The sequence below is a fragment of the Staurois parvus genome, unplaced genomic scaffold (genome assembly GCF_062004578.1).
Source record: "Staurois parvus isolate SC_StPar_1 unplaced genomic scaffold, SC_StPar_1.0 ptg000961l, whole genome shotgun sequence".
Taxonomy (NCBI): Eukaryota; Metazoa; Chordata; class Amphibia; order Anura; family Ranidae; genus Staurois; species Staurois parvus.
In genome coordinates this window covers 679,790-696,760 of record NW_028318757.1, presented here as the reverse complement: position 1 = coordinate 696,760, position 16,971 = coordinate 679,790, and the positions used below count along the sequence as shown (strand labels likewise).

Here is a 16,971-nt window from a genome sequence, read left to right as displayed (position 1 = left end):
CTTATGTCTATTCTGAAAGCAAGACCCTGTTGCTGTCAGAATAAACAAGTCGGTGCTGCAGTTTGACATTCCTGCAAAGAAATCAACAATGGTTATGTCAGGGCTCCGGGAATGACCAGAATTGTGTGGACCGACACAGGGAAACACAGACTTCAGGTATAGCGTGTAAACAAGATAATTTATTAAGGACAACACAAACAAACGCAGTGCAACAAACCAAACCCAAAACTAGCACAAATACATACAACAAGGTGAAACAAACCCAAACCTAAACTGATATATATATATATATATATATATATGTATACAGTGAGGAACAGAAGTATTTGAACACCCTGCGATTTTGCAAGTTCCCCCACTGAGAAATGGAGGGGTCTGAAATTCACATTGTAGGTGCATTCCCACTCTGAGAGACAGAATTAAAAAAAAAAATTCAGGAAATCACATTGTATTATTTTTAAAGAATTTATTTGTCTTGCACTGCTGAACATAAGTATTTGAACACCTGAGAAAATCAGTGTTAATATTTGGTACAGAAGCCTTTGTTTGCAATTACAGAGGTCAAACGTTTCCTGTAGTTCTTGACCAGGTTTGCACACACTGCAACAGGGATTTCACTTCTCCACACAGATCTCCACTAGATCTGTCAGGTTTTGGGGCTGTCGCTGAGCAACACGGAGTTTCAGCTCCCTCCAAAGATGTTCTATTGGATTTAGGTCTGGAGACTGGCTAGGCCACTCCAGAACCTTGATATGCTTCTTACGGAGCCACTCCTTGGTTATCCTGGCTGTGTGCTTCAGGTTGTTGTCATGTTGGAAGACCCAGCCACGACCCATCTTCAATGCTCTGACTGAGGGAAGGAGGTTGTTGCTCAAAATCTCACAATAAATGGCCCCATTCATCCTCTCCTTAATACAGTGCAGTCGTCCTGTCCCCTTCACAGAAAAGCACCCCCAAAGCATGATGTTACCACCCCCATGCTTCACAGTAGGGATGGTGTTCTTGGGATGCAACTCGTCCTTCTTTTTCCTCCAAACACGACAAGTGAAGTTTAGACCAAAAAGTTCTACTTTGGTCTCATCTGACCACATGACTTTCTCCCATGCCTCCTCTGGATCATCCAGATGGTCATTGGCAAACTTCAGATGGGCCTGGATATGTGATGACTTGAGCAGGGGAACCTTCCGTGCAATGCATGATTTGAAACCATGACGGCATAGTGTTCTACCGACAGTGATCTTTGAAAATGTGGTCCCAGTTCTCTTCATGTCATTGACCAGCTCCTCCCTTGTAGTTTTGGGCTGATTCCTCACCTTTCTTATCATCAGTGATACCCCACGAGGTGAGATCTTGCATGGAGCCCCAGTCCGATGGAGACTGACAGTCGTCTTTAGCCTCTTCCATTTTCTAACAATTGCTCCAACAGTTGATCTATTTTCACCAAGCTGCTTGGCAATTGCCCCGCAGTCTTTTCCAGCCTTGTGGAGATCCACAATTTTGTCTCTGGTGTCTTTTGACAGCTCTTTGGTCTTGCCCATGGTAGTAGTTGGCGTCTGACTGACTGTGGGGTGGACAGATGCTCTTTAAAGAGCTCAGACAGGTGCTACTAAGTTAGATTAATGAGTGGAGTAGAGGTGGACTTTTTAAAGGAACAGTAACAGTTCTTTGAGAGCCAGAATTCTTGCTGTTTCTTAGGTGTTCAAATACTTATGTTCAGCAGTGCAAGACAAATAAATTCTTTAAAAATCATACAATGTGATTTCCTGAATTTTTTTTTAATTCTGTCTCTCAGAGTGGGAATGCACCTACAATGTGAATTTCAGACCCCTCCATGATTTCTAAGTGGGAGAACTTGCAAAATCGCAAGGTGTTCAAATACTTCTGTTCCTCACTGTATATATATGGAGCACAACGTAGTCAGGCGGGCCGGGTCGGTAGCTAACAGGCAAACAGGGTACCAGGAGCGAGCGGAAGAGTGGTCAGGAATAGCCGAGGTCAGGACAGGCGGACTTCGTTCAGAGTCAGGATCAAAGCAGGATCAGGCAGGAAGCAGACAGGATGCAGGTACGGGGGCTCATGGGAAACATACACCAAGGCACTGATCACAGGCCTGGTCCTGCTTAAATACACCTCCTGCAATCAGCTTCAGGTGATGGCCTGATTGCAGGAGTAAGATTCTGGCAGGTGAGTCCCACCACCATTGGCGAGTCCATTCCTGACAGGTTAACAGAAAAACATTAACTCAATAAAACAACTTTATAATTGAAATATCTCTGCAAGGAAAAGTGTGTGGTGGTATGCCCACCATTAGAAAACCTTCCTTCGTCCACCCACTTCTAATGGTGAGCACACATGAAATGTGCCAACAAATATAAAGTATATATGCCGAAGCATAGGGGCCATCCACCCACTGGCCACCCCAGGCCCCCATGCTTCGGCATATATGCTCTTTTTTTAAATCTAATCCGACAGCGCTGCCCACACTGATTTATGTATATTCTGAGAGCAAGTTCCTGTTGCTGTCAGAATAAACAGGTCAGTGCTGCAGCTGAAAGCATTCCTGCAAACAGAAATGGTTAACAATAAAACAGTAACAATAAAACAGTAAAAGTAGAACAATAACAAAAATTATAAACTATAACTATTTTTGATTTTTAAAATGTTTAATTTTTTTGGGGATTTGTACTTTAATTTTTTTTTTTTTAACTTCTTTTTTTTTCAAACTTTAAACATTTTTAAAACAGATGGTAGGGTCTCTCCAAATGCGATAGCCAGTTTCCTGACTACCTAACATCTTTCGAGACCCTGTGTAAATGTGTCCTGAACTGTGCCGTGCTGTACCCGATACTAATAATCTACTAGTGTATGGTAGAGGCGGAAGCAGCCCTTGACGCAGAGGCCAGGTTGGTCAGGACAGGAGGGACAACAAAAGCGTGTGTCACGCCTAATTCACGTTTGCTACAGACACGACATCTTTTTTCGGGTTTCCTTTGGGTTGGGGTACCAGGAATGGCATCGAGAAAATGCCTCTCATGCAGCCGGCTAACTGCATCTGGGTTGGGGGTTTGGGGCATAGTACCTCTTGGATACAAAAGGGCCTTGATGATATCTTCCTGGAATTTTTGGAAGGATTCACTATGTCCAGTTGCTTTGTAAAGAACAAAAGCATTATATATAGCCAATTGGAACATACACATGCCAATAAACAGACACTTTTTTGTACCAGTGTCTGGATTTTCAGGAAACTAAGTTCGGCTGCATCATCTGGTCGTTGTAGTCCACCCCCCCCCATGTTAAAGTTATAATCGTGGACACAGCGGAGCCCCAGCTGCTGTGGAAATTTGGATGGTGGTATCTGCATGAATGGAAGACAGGAGGTAAACATCCGGTTTGTCCTTTCACTTCACTGTGAGCAATTCTTCGTTTCTCAAGCAGGCTTTTTCCCCCTTTCTAAGACGGGTATTTTACAAGCCGTTGCGGGAAGCCCCGGCGATTAGGTCGCACAGTGCCACATGCGCAAATTCCAAGATTGTACAAATGTTTAAACAGTGGCACGCTTGAAAACAATTGTCCACGTATAAGTGGTACTCCATATGGAAAAAGGATGACACCAAGTCCCAAACTATCTTGCCACTGCTCCCCATGTATCTTTTCCCTTGTAAATCCGAAACTTACATGTATAACTTGTTGTCCTCTCACTGGTCTTATACATCTTGACCCCATATTTGGCACGCTTGCTGGGGATATACTGTTTGAATACAAGGCGGCCAGCAAATTGAATGAGGGACACATCGATGCAGATGTTTTTATGGGGTGTATAGATATCTGCAAATTTTTGGTTAAAGTGATTTAGGAGGGGCCGAATTTTGTGGAGCCGGTCAAATTCAGGGTCACCCCGAGGTCGACTGAGTGTGTTGTCGTTGAAGTGCATAAAATGCAATATCATCTCATATCTTCTCCTGGCCATGGCAGCAGAGAACACGGACATATGATATATTGGATCTTTGGACCAATAAAACCGCAATTCATTTTTTTCATTAATGCCCATGTTGAGGGTTAGGCCCCAAAAAAACTTTAAATTCGGAAACCGTAATGGGTTTCCATGTGAATGGTCTGGCAAGGTTTGAATTTGGGTTGGCGGCGATAAACTGTCGTGCATATAAATTGCTTTGATCCACAATCAATGCATAAAGATCATCTGTCAAAAATAGCTCCAAAAACGGGGAATATTTAAAGTTGCTGTTTCCACCTTAATTCCGGGTTGGGCAGTGAATGGGGGAAGTAAGTGTGCTTCAGAATTTGTGGGCTGCAAAACGGGATTTGCAAGCACATCCGGAAGGATACTAGGGGCTCTACGGGCCTGTGTGCGAATTCTTGTTGGCCGCGGGACACTACTTGTGCTTGCCACCGCACCAGCTTGTACTGCACTTATGGGACTCGCCACGTCACCAAGTGATACTGCAGTGCTGGTATGTATAAGACCAGGATGGACTAGGCTGCTGGTGCTCGCCAGTTCAACAAAAGGTAGTGCGGCACTAGTGCTGGCACTCTGCTGCATATGAGAGTCATCATGCGTTTGTACCACCTCAGCAACCTGGAACTGGGGTGGGGTACGCCTGATCTTAGCAGAGACCTGTTCCCTGTCGTCTGAGCTACCTGTCAGGGTGCCGCTGCTGTCTACAGGTTCGCATTATGAGCTGGATTCTGTCAGTGAGTCTTCCCCTTCGCTCTCACTTGACATGCTCAGAATCCTGTAGGCCTCTTCACTAGTGTACCTTTGCTTGGACATTTTGGCCACTAAATTTACAGATACCTAGTGCGACTCACGGGAAAAAGAGCGCCTGGCTGTCAGGGACTGCTTGAACTGCTACAAAAAATTTACCGACAAGTGCTAACAGAGATCAGGCCTGATTCTGTGAACACTGCGGTTTTGTGTATAATGTTTCAAGTGACAGTTGTCTACTGACACTGCACTTGCTGGGGGAGAAAGGGGCTAAACGCAGGTGTTGGCAGGTGTCAGGGCTGATCCCTCTAACGCTGCGTTTTTGGGGACACTATATTAATGTGAACGCTGATAAAGCGTTGATCTGATCAAAGATATTGATCCAATCAGACACTATACTAGCAATGGAGGTTTAGTGTGCAAGGGAGCGTGTTCCTGGCAATCAAGGGGTTAAATGTGATTACTGGCGTACTAGCGGGCAGACTGAATGCTATCTGGGAGGGGCGCTAACTGACGCTAACACTATTGGAAGTCGCCAGCGACACTAATACAGTGATGAGTAAAAATCAGTTCACTGTAATCAATGACACTGGTGACAGGGCAGTGAAGGGGTTAACTCGGGATTACTGGTGTACTAGCGGGCAAACTGACGCTATCTGGGAGGGGCGCTAACACTATCAGAAGTCGCCAGTGACACTAATACAGTGATCAGTAAAAATCTGTTCACTGTAATCAATGACACTGGTGACATGGCAGTGAAGGGGCTAACTGGGGGGGCGATCAGGGGGTTAAATGTGACCTAGGTGTGTTCTAACTGTAAATGTGTGCAGTTTTACTCACGTTTACTGTACACAGGACAGGATAGGACAGGGACCGATCATCCAATTTCAGCCGGACATCACTGGCTGAAACCAAATGATTGATCCCTCGGGGATCAAATGGTGACACCCGACCCTCCGCCCGCAAAAACACAGAGAGCACGAGCGACGTTAAAAGACGGCGCTGTGCCGACAGGTGCCGCCCTGCCGCACTGCAGCGGGTCGGCAAGCGGTTAAACAGCTTCTTATTTCTTGGATGCATTTTTAACAAGAAAGGATTCAACAGTCAAGAAATAGTGCAGACTGGCACTTTTAAAGGATAGGTTCACCTTTGGAATATGTTACAGGTTCCACCTGATTTTAGATTGCAACATGTAGCATGTTCCAACATCTGCACATTCTCCCCCCGGCTCCTCCCTGCCTGCATCCATTCTCACAGTTTGAAAACAGTGCAGCCGTGCGGGGCTTCCCCCACAGGGTCGCACCATTCATTCAGTTTCCTGTGGAGAATAGACTACAAGTATCATCAGCCATTGCGGTTGACGGCTTATAGTTCTCAATGAACTACAAGGGTGCTCTCATAGCTCATTGATCTTCCTGCTCTCAAGTATCTCCCTGCCCATATTGGAGGTATGGGCAGACCGCTATCCTGAGAGTCTGCAGGAGTCTGACAATGCGCCCGTGATCTGCTGATCGTAGATGCAATGCTCTGCAGGCTCCATAGAAAAAAAAATACATGCACATTTTTTACCTGCAAAAAAATGTGCATTTATTATTTTTATTCAAAGGTGAGACTTTAAAAGCAAGATTTTCAAAAGTACCAGTGTATCTCTTTGTACAAAGATCAGAACTATCCAGGCTATGGCATTTTCTGTCGCTCTCTATGGATGTGAAAGCTGGACAATGAACCAGCAAGATGTTCTTGGTTATCTTTTAACTTTGGTGAGAAGCAACTCACTGGACAAGACAGTAATGCTGTCCAGCAATAAAGTATGAAACCTGCTACGGGAGAAGAGATGACACCCAAATTGAATATATCTCATTCATAAGAAACATGATCCATGTGATAGTCTGGAGTCAACATTGACTTGATAGCACATAAAGGGGAACTTCACCCAAAAGTGGAATTTCCACTCTCCCTTTTTTTTTGGGGGGGGGAAGCAGGTACCTGATTTTGACAAGTACCCACTCCCCCACTTCAGGTCAGATCACCGTGTTAATCCTAGTGGAAGTTCAGGCCCCCCTCCTTTGCCCGCAGCCTTCTGGGACATGTCACTGATCCAAGAAAGCCGTGGAACCATTCAGATAGCGCAGTGTGGCTTGCGCGCGTGCAGTGAGCAGCTGGCTGTGAAGCCACAAACAGGGCACAATTCACTAAAGCTTATCGCATGAGTTAAGTCAGTCACATGACCACATATCGCACGCGATACTGAAAATGTCAATTCAGTATTGCTGGTAGGCGGTATTTAATGAAAATAGTAAATACCGCATAAAAAGACCTCAAAGTCAATTCAGAAAAGGAAATAAATAATTAAATGCATGCGGTAATTAAATAGTGGTCCAGGCATGCAGTATGTACTGGTTTCTATCAGTACTGCCATGGGTCGTTTTAGAATGGGTGGCTGCCGAGTCCTTAACAACCTATGAGTCATCAGTTGTCCCCTCTGACAGCTGAATGTTAAAGAAAAAAAAAATGCTGGCAATTAAAAAATAATTACAAACTGCCGTGCCGTACCAAGGCCTTCGGTCTGGTATGGATTTTTAGGGGAACCCCCACACCAAAATTAACAAAATATAAAAAATATCAGGTGGTCCCTCCCAAAATCCATACCAGACCCTTATCCAAGCATGCAGCCCGGCAGGTCAGGAAAGGCCCCCCCGGACGAACGAGCACCCCACCCTGGCTCCTGAACCATACCAGGTCACATGCCCTCAACATAGGGGGGTGCTTTGGGGCGGGGTCCCCCCCTGAAAAGCGCCTTGTCCCAATGTTGACGGAGACAAGGGCCTCTTCACCGCAACCCTGGGCTGCGGTTGTGGGGGTCTGCGGGCAGGGGGCTTATCGGAACCTGGAAGCCCCCTTTAGCAAGGGGGCCCCAGATCCCGGCCTACCTCCCATGTGAATGAGTATGGGGTACATGGTACCACTACCCATTCACAGAGAAAATTTTAAAAAAACTATTGCAGAAAAAGACAGGAGACAGTCTTTGACAAGTCCTTTATTAAGAGAAGGAATTAAGACTGTCCCCCTGAAATAGATCTAACGTCAGTCACGATGCCCGTCGCTGCTACCCAAAAAAAGGAAAAAATATTTTTATATTTTTAATTGCCAGCAATTCTTTCTTTTACATTCAGCTGTCAGTGGGGAACCCCGCTGACAGCTGAAACATTGATTGACTCATGATGTATTTTAGTAGCGTTTTTTGTGGATTCAAACTTTTTTTTTTTTAAATGCTACATGGTATCCTATCGCATATTCGGATGTGGTAAGATACCACTTAGTGGATTGTGTCCACAGTCTGGGCCAGCTGCGCACAGTTAGTATGCTGGCGCTGGGCCTGACGCCCAGTGAAGAAACTGGCTGGGTGAGGACAGTGATTGATCCTGGGACAGGTGAGTGTCCTGTTATTAAAAATCAGCAGCTACATTTTTTGTAGCTTCTGTCTTAATTTTTATAAAAGTGACGGAAGAACTACTTTAATAATAAATGATATGCAGATTTCAGCATTTCTTCTTTAGTTCTCCAATGGTAACGAAATGGGGTTTTCACAAACTAATTTAGAGGCTTGGAAGGCAGAGGGGTGTGGCAATTATTGACTTGTAAAACAGATGTGAAGATGATTTACATATAAAATTCCACTGGCTATATCTCTAAATTTTAAGATTTTACATGAGGGTATCACTTAAGATTATTACTGTTTATGCTTGCTTTAATGGGTCTGTATCAATTGTCCAGGTTTATGACAGGTGTATTTTTATTTTAACACCTGTAAGAAACTGTAACCCATAAAAGTCAATCCAAAATCACCCTTTATTAGATTGCCTACACTAATCTGCCAAAAATGTTTCTAACTAGTTGATAACCACTGCTTTTCTTCATTGCTGTTGGCACTGTTACTATATATGACAACTGCTTCATCTTATATATGTCCAATATGTTTAGTAAAATTCATTATTTTCTGAACAAAGCATATGTAAAAATCCATAAAATTCCACATAAAAGCAAAGGAAGACTCCATTGTGATTGCTGAAAATAATAAGTTGATTAACTGTACTGATGTGCCTAACGCATACATGATCAAGATATTAACACCATCTACTCTGCTGTAATAGCATAGCTTCTATGATATCTGAATGTTGATGTATATGCATCACTCTCAAGAGTACAGCTTTTTAATAAAGGCTGTACAGCAAGTTCACATGGATCTGGGCAATGGCTGTACTCTTGACATCAGAACTGACCCAATCCACTGTGGTTTGCATGTATTACTTGCATGTTTACAATGTTACATTCATGTGCCATACTCATCATTTCACTGTATTTTTTTTCTTTCTGCAAATAATTTAGTCAGCTGTTGCATCCTTGCCTTCCTGCTGGGCTTGATCTTTGTTCAGCATTCGGGGAATTATTTCGTCACCATGTTTGATGATTACTCTGCCACCCTACCACTCACCATTGTGGTTATCCTGGAAAATATTGCAGTAGCTTGGGTGTATGGCACAAAGAAGTAAGAATCCTATCACTCCCTGTCTGACTAACACATTGAACCTGAAACTAATATTTTTTTTTTAATATTTACTAGAGAATTATTGCAAAACTGAAAAGCAAGATCATATTTCTTTGTGTTTGACAAATGTGTATAAAATTAATATAAAAATGATTGTTATAAAATAAATATACATTTGTGTAGCATTCACTGAAGGACACAGCAATGATCAAATATATCCTAGGACCTCTGGGTTTATAGTGCCTCCAGCATAAAGCTAGGTACCAACAAAAAAAAAAAACAATAACTGACCCCATCTGGTTGCCAAACTCCACCTCTGCCAGAAAAGCTCCAAGGAAAAAGCAACTATCACCCAGCTCTACAGGTTCATGACACCGTTTTTTAGTTGTTGATGTACACAAGTCTTCCACTTCACCTCTCCCTAGTACATGAGAATGTAGCATTACGTTGGGCCAGTGCAGTGACCTGGACCCCAACATTAACCACCTCATTACCATAGATCAGAAGGGTGACTGCATGTTTACTGAGTGTCATGCTCAAAATAGCAAAACCCTTAAAGCAGGAACTGTACTGACAGACATAGATTAAAGGTTAAATTGCACTCTTCTTTAAAACCGTGCAGCAAAACCTGTTTGAGTTGAAGACCAGTGTTCCATGTCCAGGCAGGGGTCAAGATAGATAGAAAAGATTTAGAATCCAGGTTAGTGGCCAAGGTCAGTACACAGACACTACTAACAGCAGAAAAAAAACTTTAGCACGGACGGGAAACAGACCTAAGGTTTGGAAAGCAACAGAAAGTAGGAAGGGGAAGGGTATAAATAGAAATAAGGGTGCAATAATTGGTTGTGAAGAAGACTTGTAAGAAAGCTGGGATTTCACAACAAAAAGAAACTGCAAAAAAAACTTCCAAGTTGCCTTGCAATACAATACAGAGGACTAGGTCACAGGTTCAGTAAAGAAGTCAGTGACCACCAGAAATAGATTCATAGCTGATGGAGGTAGATCAAAAACAATATCCATGTCTATATGTATCCAAGGATAATAAAGGCACTGTTGGAGGTTGCAGAAAACCAGCTGTATGCATCCTTGTAACTTTGGTCCTGGCACAAATAGAGCAGCCATAGACAAATTTATATAACTGGGATTTCTGCAAGGATATGGCCACGGGAGAGGTCCATATACAGTAGTTCAGTAGTTTACACATAGTTCAATGTTATGTTATGAAAAAAGGATAAAATGCAATGAGGTATTTACATCTGTAAGGTTGCTAAGCTCCCTTATGAATAAGACAACTGGGGCAAAAGCCTGCAGGGAATATATCTCTTCCTGTGCAGAGAGCAATCACACTTAGTGCTCAGTGGGGTGATCTAGACAATCCCACGTGCTGTGGTCTGTGGCTTCCATTGTATTAGCAAGAAATCTTTGAGCCCCAAAAGATGGGAAAGTTGTGTCAGCAGGGAGACCTAAAGGAGAAGGTGAAAAGTGGATTCTTTGTAAAGTTGATAATTATTACCCAAAGAATATTCTAAAAACATGAATGTTTCATGGCAATTTACTGGCTACTTCCTTAGAATAATGCATGAAACACTGATTAAAAAAATTAATTATTTATATATTTATTTATATATATATATTAGTGTGTGTGATATCTCGTACAAAAATGCCAGTAATATAAATAATCTATAAATTCACAATAGTTGGAAAAACAGCTCGACAGACTGTTAAATATATAAGAAAAATGATATAAAAATACACTATATGGGTAGCTACCCTCAATACCTCATTTATATTTACTGTTTTTATAACTATTGTGAATTTATAGATATTTATAAATCTATTATAAATTATAGAAATGTCTTAATGCCAGTTCACATATATTTGAATTGGATGCGGTTTGAACCGCATCCAGTATGCATGACATGTGAAATAACATTGCTTCCTATGGTGCCTGTTCACATATGTCCGGTTCACTGGCGGTGCAGGTTCAGTGCAATTTGATAAAGAGTCCTATATGATTTCTGAGCAGTGTGTTCTGGTTCAGGTGCAGATTACAGGCTATTGACTTCTATGGGAACCTTTACTGTCTACATGTGTGAATAGGATAAAATCCTAACCTATTCCTCTCCTGAACCTCTGAGCAACTACTGTCAATTAGCTGTGAAACCTGAGCTTCTATCCGCACCGCACATGTTTGTAGTATAAAGTATCAACATAAATATGTATAAACATAACATATAATACATTAAATAAGAAAGATTAAAAAAAAAAGTAAAAGGTATCATTAAAAATATTTTTTTTATTTATTTAATAGTTGACATTATATTATTATGATGCAGAATTTATGTAGTGCACTTTACAACATAAGGGCAATTACAATACAATTTAATATAGGAGGGATCAGGGGGTCCTGCTCATTAGAGCTTGCAATCTAAGATATTATATGTCTAAAATCAATAATACTGTATGTGTTTGATAGATACACTATATTGCCAAAAGTATTGGGGCACCTGCCTTTACACGAACATGAACTTTAACCACTTCAGTACTGGGCACTTATACCCCCTTCTTCAGCTTTCAGCGCTGTCGCACTTTGAATGACAATTGCGCGATCATGCAACACTGTACCCATATGAAATTTTTATAATTTTTTCACACAAATAGAGCTTTCTTTTTGGTGTCATTTAAGCACCACTGAGTTTATTTTTTGGTAAATAAAACAAAAAACACTTAAATTTTGAAAAAAAACGCAGTTTTCTTCGTTTATTATAAAATTTTGCAAAGAAATAACATTTCTTCATAAATTTAGGTCAAAATGTATTCTGCCACATTTCTTTGGTGAAAATAATAATTGAATTTCTATTTTTTTTTCAAATGTTTCTATATTTTATATTTTTTATAAAATGTTTTATTTTTTTTACTATGTTATTTTTCAGCACACTGTGACCAAAGCAATACAATGTTACCATAGTAACACTGAACTACTCTGGGCAAGTGATCAGGATTTTTTTTTTTTTTTTAACACATTATGATTGTTAATACCAATGTATTTCATTGATATTTGCAAACATTGTTACTGAATGAAACTGATTCATTCAGTCTTGTTGTGATTAGCTGTGATTGGGCAAAACTGATCACATGATACAGATGGGCTGTGATTGGCCCTGTCTGTATCATGTGACTGCCTTGACCAGTCACAGCTAACAACATAATTGTATACAATGGATGGCATGATAGGAAGCCATCCATTGTATACAATTGACATGTGATCTGCTCTGGTCACAACGGTCACATGACTCTGGCAACAGGCCGGTGTAGTGATATGTCATCGGCTGTGTCCATGGGACACAGCCTGTGACAGATAGCGCCACTGCACGGCCGCTTGAGCAGCTTGTTTTGACAGGACATCATATGACGCCCAGTCACAATGGCGAGTGGCCCGCCCAGCCGTCAATCTGCTATAGGCCGGGCGGGAAGGTGTTGATATCATATCAGTCACATTTATGAGGTCAGGCACCAATGTCAGACGAGAAGGCCTGGCTCGCAGTCTCCTCTCTAATTCATTCCAACGGTGTTCTATCAGGTTGAGGTCAGGTGCAGGCCAGTCAAGTTCCTCCGCCCCAAACGCACTCATCTATGTCTTTATGGACCTTGCTTTGTGCACTGTGGCGCAGTCATGTTGAAACAGGAAGGGACCATCCACAAACTGTTCCCACAAAGTTGGGAGGATGAAATAGTCCACAATGTCTCGATATGCTGACGGCTTAAGTTGTATTCGTGGGACGTAAATTTAATTTGGGTGCAGCGTTCGATGAGCGCGCAATTGTCAGTCAAAGTAGCACAGCACCACAATGCAAAAAATGGCCTGGTCAGGAAGGGGGGTATATCCTCTGGAGGGCAAGTGGTTAAAGTAGTTGCAAAGCCTCAGTACATACAAGATAAAAACAGGCTCAAAATACACAATATTGCCAAAAGTATTTTGACGCCTGCCTTTACACACACATGAACTCTAATGGCATCTCAGCCTTAGTCTGTAGGGTTCACTATTCAGTTGGCCCACCCTTTGCAACTTTAACAGCATCTACTCTTCTGGGAAGGCTGTCCACAAGATTTAGGAGTGTGTCTATTGGAATGCTTGACCATTCTTCCTGAAGTGCATTTGTGAGGTCAGGAACTGATGTGCCATCTCAAAGGTGTTCTATCGGGTTGAGGTCAGGAATCTGTGCAGGCCAGTCAAGTTCCTCCACCCCAAACTCACTCATCCATGTCTTTATGGACCTTGCTTTGTGCATTGGTGTGCAGTCATGTTGGAGTAGGAAGGGGCCATCTCCAAACTGTTCCCACAAAGTTGAATGCATGAAATTGTCCAAAATGTTTTGGTATGCTGACGCCTTAAGAGTTCCCTTCACTGGAACTAAGGGGGCAAGCCTAACCCATGGAAAACAACCCCACACCATAATTCCCCCTCCACCAAACTTTACACTTGGCAAGATGCAGTCAGGTGAGTACCATTCTCCTAGCAAACTGCATGATTTGTCACTCCAGAGAACACATCTACACTGCTCTAGAGTCCAATGGCAGTGTGCTTTACATCACTGCATTTTACACTTTGCATTGTACTTGGTGATGTAAGGCTTGGGTGCTGCTGTTCGGCCATGGATACCCATTCCATGAAGCTCTCTATGCGCTATTGTGCTAATCTGAAGGCCACATAAAGTTTGAAGGTCTTTAGCTATTGTCTCTGCAGACAGTTGGCGACTTCTGTGCAGTGTGCGCTTCAGCTCTGTCATTTTATGTGGCCTACCACTTTGTGGCTGAGTTGTTGTTGTTCCCAGTTGTTTCTACTTTGTTATAATACCACTAACAGTTGACCGTAGCAAGTAGCAAGGAAATTTCATGGATGGACTTATTGCACAGGTGACAACCTATCATGGTACTACGCTTGAATTGACTGAGCTCCTGCGAGCGAATCATTTTTTCACAAATGTTTGTAGAAGCAGTCTAAATGCCTAGGTGCTTGATTTTATAAACCTTTGGCAATGGTGGTGATTGGAACACCTGAATACAATGATTTGGAGGAATGTCCCAATACTTTTGGCAATATAGTGTATGTGTATATGTATATATATATATATCTATATATCTATCTCTGAAGCCGTGTAGTTAGAAGTATACTGTAGGTTACCTTTAACTGTGAGCTGTCTCTCCTGCTGTTTGTTAATGTGCTGGGAGGTGTAATGTGTAAGGTTTAAATGAACAATGTGCATGTCAGCCAGGAGGAGGATATCAGGTGATTTGCACTTCAGCTCACAGCGCATGTCTGAAATTTAGGACAATCTTGTTTATAAATGGGATTGCTCCTGCTGGGAGACTTTATTAATAAGCAGCTTTAAACTTTTCCTTACCAGTGCATACAATGTTAATACTATATAATACTGATTTATTATATAGTATTAACATTATATGCACTAGTAAGGAAAAGTTTAAAGCTGCTTATAAGTAAAGTATCTGAATAGCTTGTGCAACAGTGTTTTGTTACAAAGAATGAGACTCAACATGCCTCTTAGCAAATACATTGGGGGTGATCAGGAAGGATTTTTCCCCCTTGCAGAGCAGAGTGGCTCATGCTTAACACCCTGGTCACATCGGGTGTGACTTGGCATGTGATTTGCATGCCGTGCGACTTGCAAATTGTATGCCAAGTCGCACCCTATTGTCCACTATTAGAGCAGTCATATTGGTGCGGTTCCGACTTGGTCTGAGCCACACCTATTTCTATTGCATGCACTACGTTTGTAGCGATTCGCATAGACATCTGTGTCAGATGTCTTGCAAATCGCAACTGAAATCATCAGGTCACCCGATTTTGAAGTCGTGCTACTTCACTGTAAGTTGCATGATTTCAACATCGCCTTTGATGTGACTGGGGGCTTAGAGCTGAGCTGATCTGTGGTACGGATTGAAGCTCAGGTTTCACAGCTAATTGACACAATAGTTGTTCAGCGGTTTGTCAGGTTTGCATCAGGTTCAGGACAGGATTAGCTCAGGATTTTATCCTGTTCACACATATGCAATTTAGAAACAGTTCCCTTAAAAGTCAATAGTCTGTAATCTGCACCTGAACCGGACCGCACTGCTCAGAAATTGTACATGGCCTTTTTTCAAACTGCACTGAATAGTCAATGGACACATTACCGATATTTTTATGGAGGGATCTGGAGTCTGAGACCCCAAATCCCTCCTCTGCACTTGAAAGCATTCAAAACACCATGAGGCTGAAGGTTTCCAAGTAAACCGGAAGTGATGTCAGGTTATCAGGTGCTGCAGGCACCACTCCGGTACAACCACTGAAAGTCCAGCAATGTACAGGTACGTTGCTGGTCTGGAAATGGAAGTTTTCAATTTATTTGTTTGTTAATTTTTTTCTATTGGATGAACTACAGTGGATAAAAAGTCTACACATCCCTGGTAAAATGTTAGGTTTCTGTGATGTAAAAAAAATGATACAAAGATAAATAATTTCAGAACTTTTTCCACCTTTAATGTAACCTATAAATTGTACAACTTAGTTGAACAGCAAACTGAAATCTTTTAGGTGGATGGAAATAAAAATAAAAACTAAAACATGGTTGCATAAGTGTGCACTCCCTTAAACTTATTTGTTTAAGGGAGTGCACACTTATGTTGAAGCACCTTTTGATTTTTTTACAGCACTCTGTCTTTTTGGGTATGAGTCTAGGAGCATGACACATCTTGACTTGGCAATATTTGCCCACTCTTCCTTGCAAAAACACTCCAAACCTGTCAGATTGTGAGGGCATCTCCCTCAGGTCACCCACAGATTTTTGATCAGATTCAGGTCTGGGCTCTGGCTGGGCCTTTCCAAAACTAATCTTCTGGTGAAGCCTTTTTTTTTGTTGATTTGAATGTATGCTTTGGGTCATTGTCGTGCTGAAAGATGAAGTTCCTCTATATCTTCAGCTTTCTAACAGAAACCTGAAGGTTTTGTGCCAATATTGACTGGTATTTGGAACTGTTAATAATTCCCTCTACCTTGACTAAGGCCCCAGTTCCAGCTGAAGAAAAAGGGCCCCAAAGCATGATGCTGCCACCACCATGCTTCACTGTGGGTATGGTGTTCTTTTGGTGATGCACAGTGCTGTTTTTGCTCCAAACATATCTTTTGGAATTATGGCCACAAAGTTCAACCTTGGTTCATCAGACCATAACACATTTTCCCATATGCTTTTGGGAGACTTCAAATGTGGTTTTGCAAAATTTAGCCAGGCTGGGATGTTCTTATTCGTAAGAAAAGGCTTCCGTCTTGCCACTCTATCCCATAACCCAGACATATAAAGAATACGGGAGATTGTTGTCACATGTACCACACAGCCAGATATTTCTGCAGCTCCTTTAATGTTGCTGTAGGCCTCTTGGCAGTCTCCCAGACCAGTTTTCTTTTCGTCTATTCATCAGTTTTGGAGGGACGTCCAGTTCTTGGCAATGTCACTGCTGTGCCATATTTTCTCCACTTGATGACAGTCTTCACTGTGTTCCATGGTATATCTAATGTCTTGGAAAATCTTTTGTACCCTTCTCCTGACTGATACCTTTTAACAATGAGATCCCTCTGATGCTTTGGAAGTTCTCTGCGGACCATGGCTTTTGCTGTAGGATGTGACTAAGAAAATGTCAGGAAAGACCT

General features: G+C 42.0%; 1 protein-coding gene across 2 annotated transcripts in view; it reads left to right on the top strand.

Moving 5' to 3' along the window:
- Nucleotides 1–16,971, top strand: part of SLC6A17 (solute carrier family 6 member 17) — a 450,753-nt gene that overhangs the window by 367,965 nt on the left and 65,817 nt on the right. For both annotated transcript variants that reach the window (XM_089657075.1, XM_089657076.1), the window contains exon 10: nt 9,110–9,269. In XM_089657075.1, the coding sequence (XP_089513201.1) occupies nt 9,110–9,269 (160 nt within the window). The remainder of the gene's footprint in view (nt 1–9,109; nt 9,270–16,971) is intronic.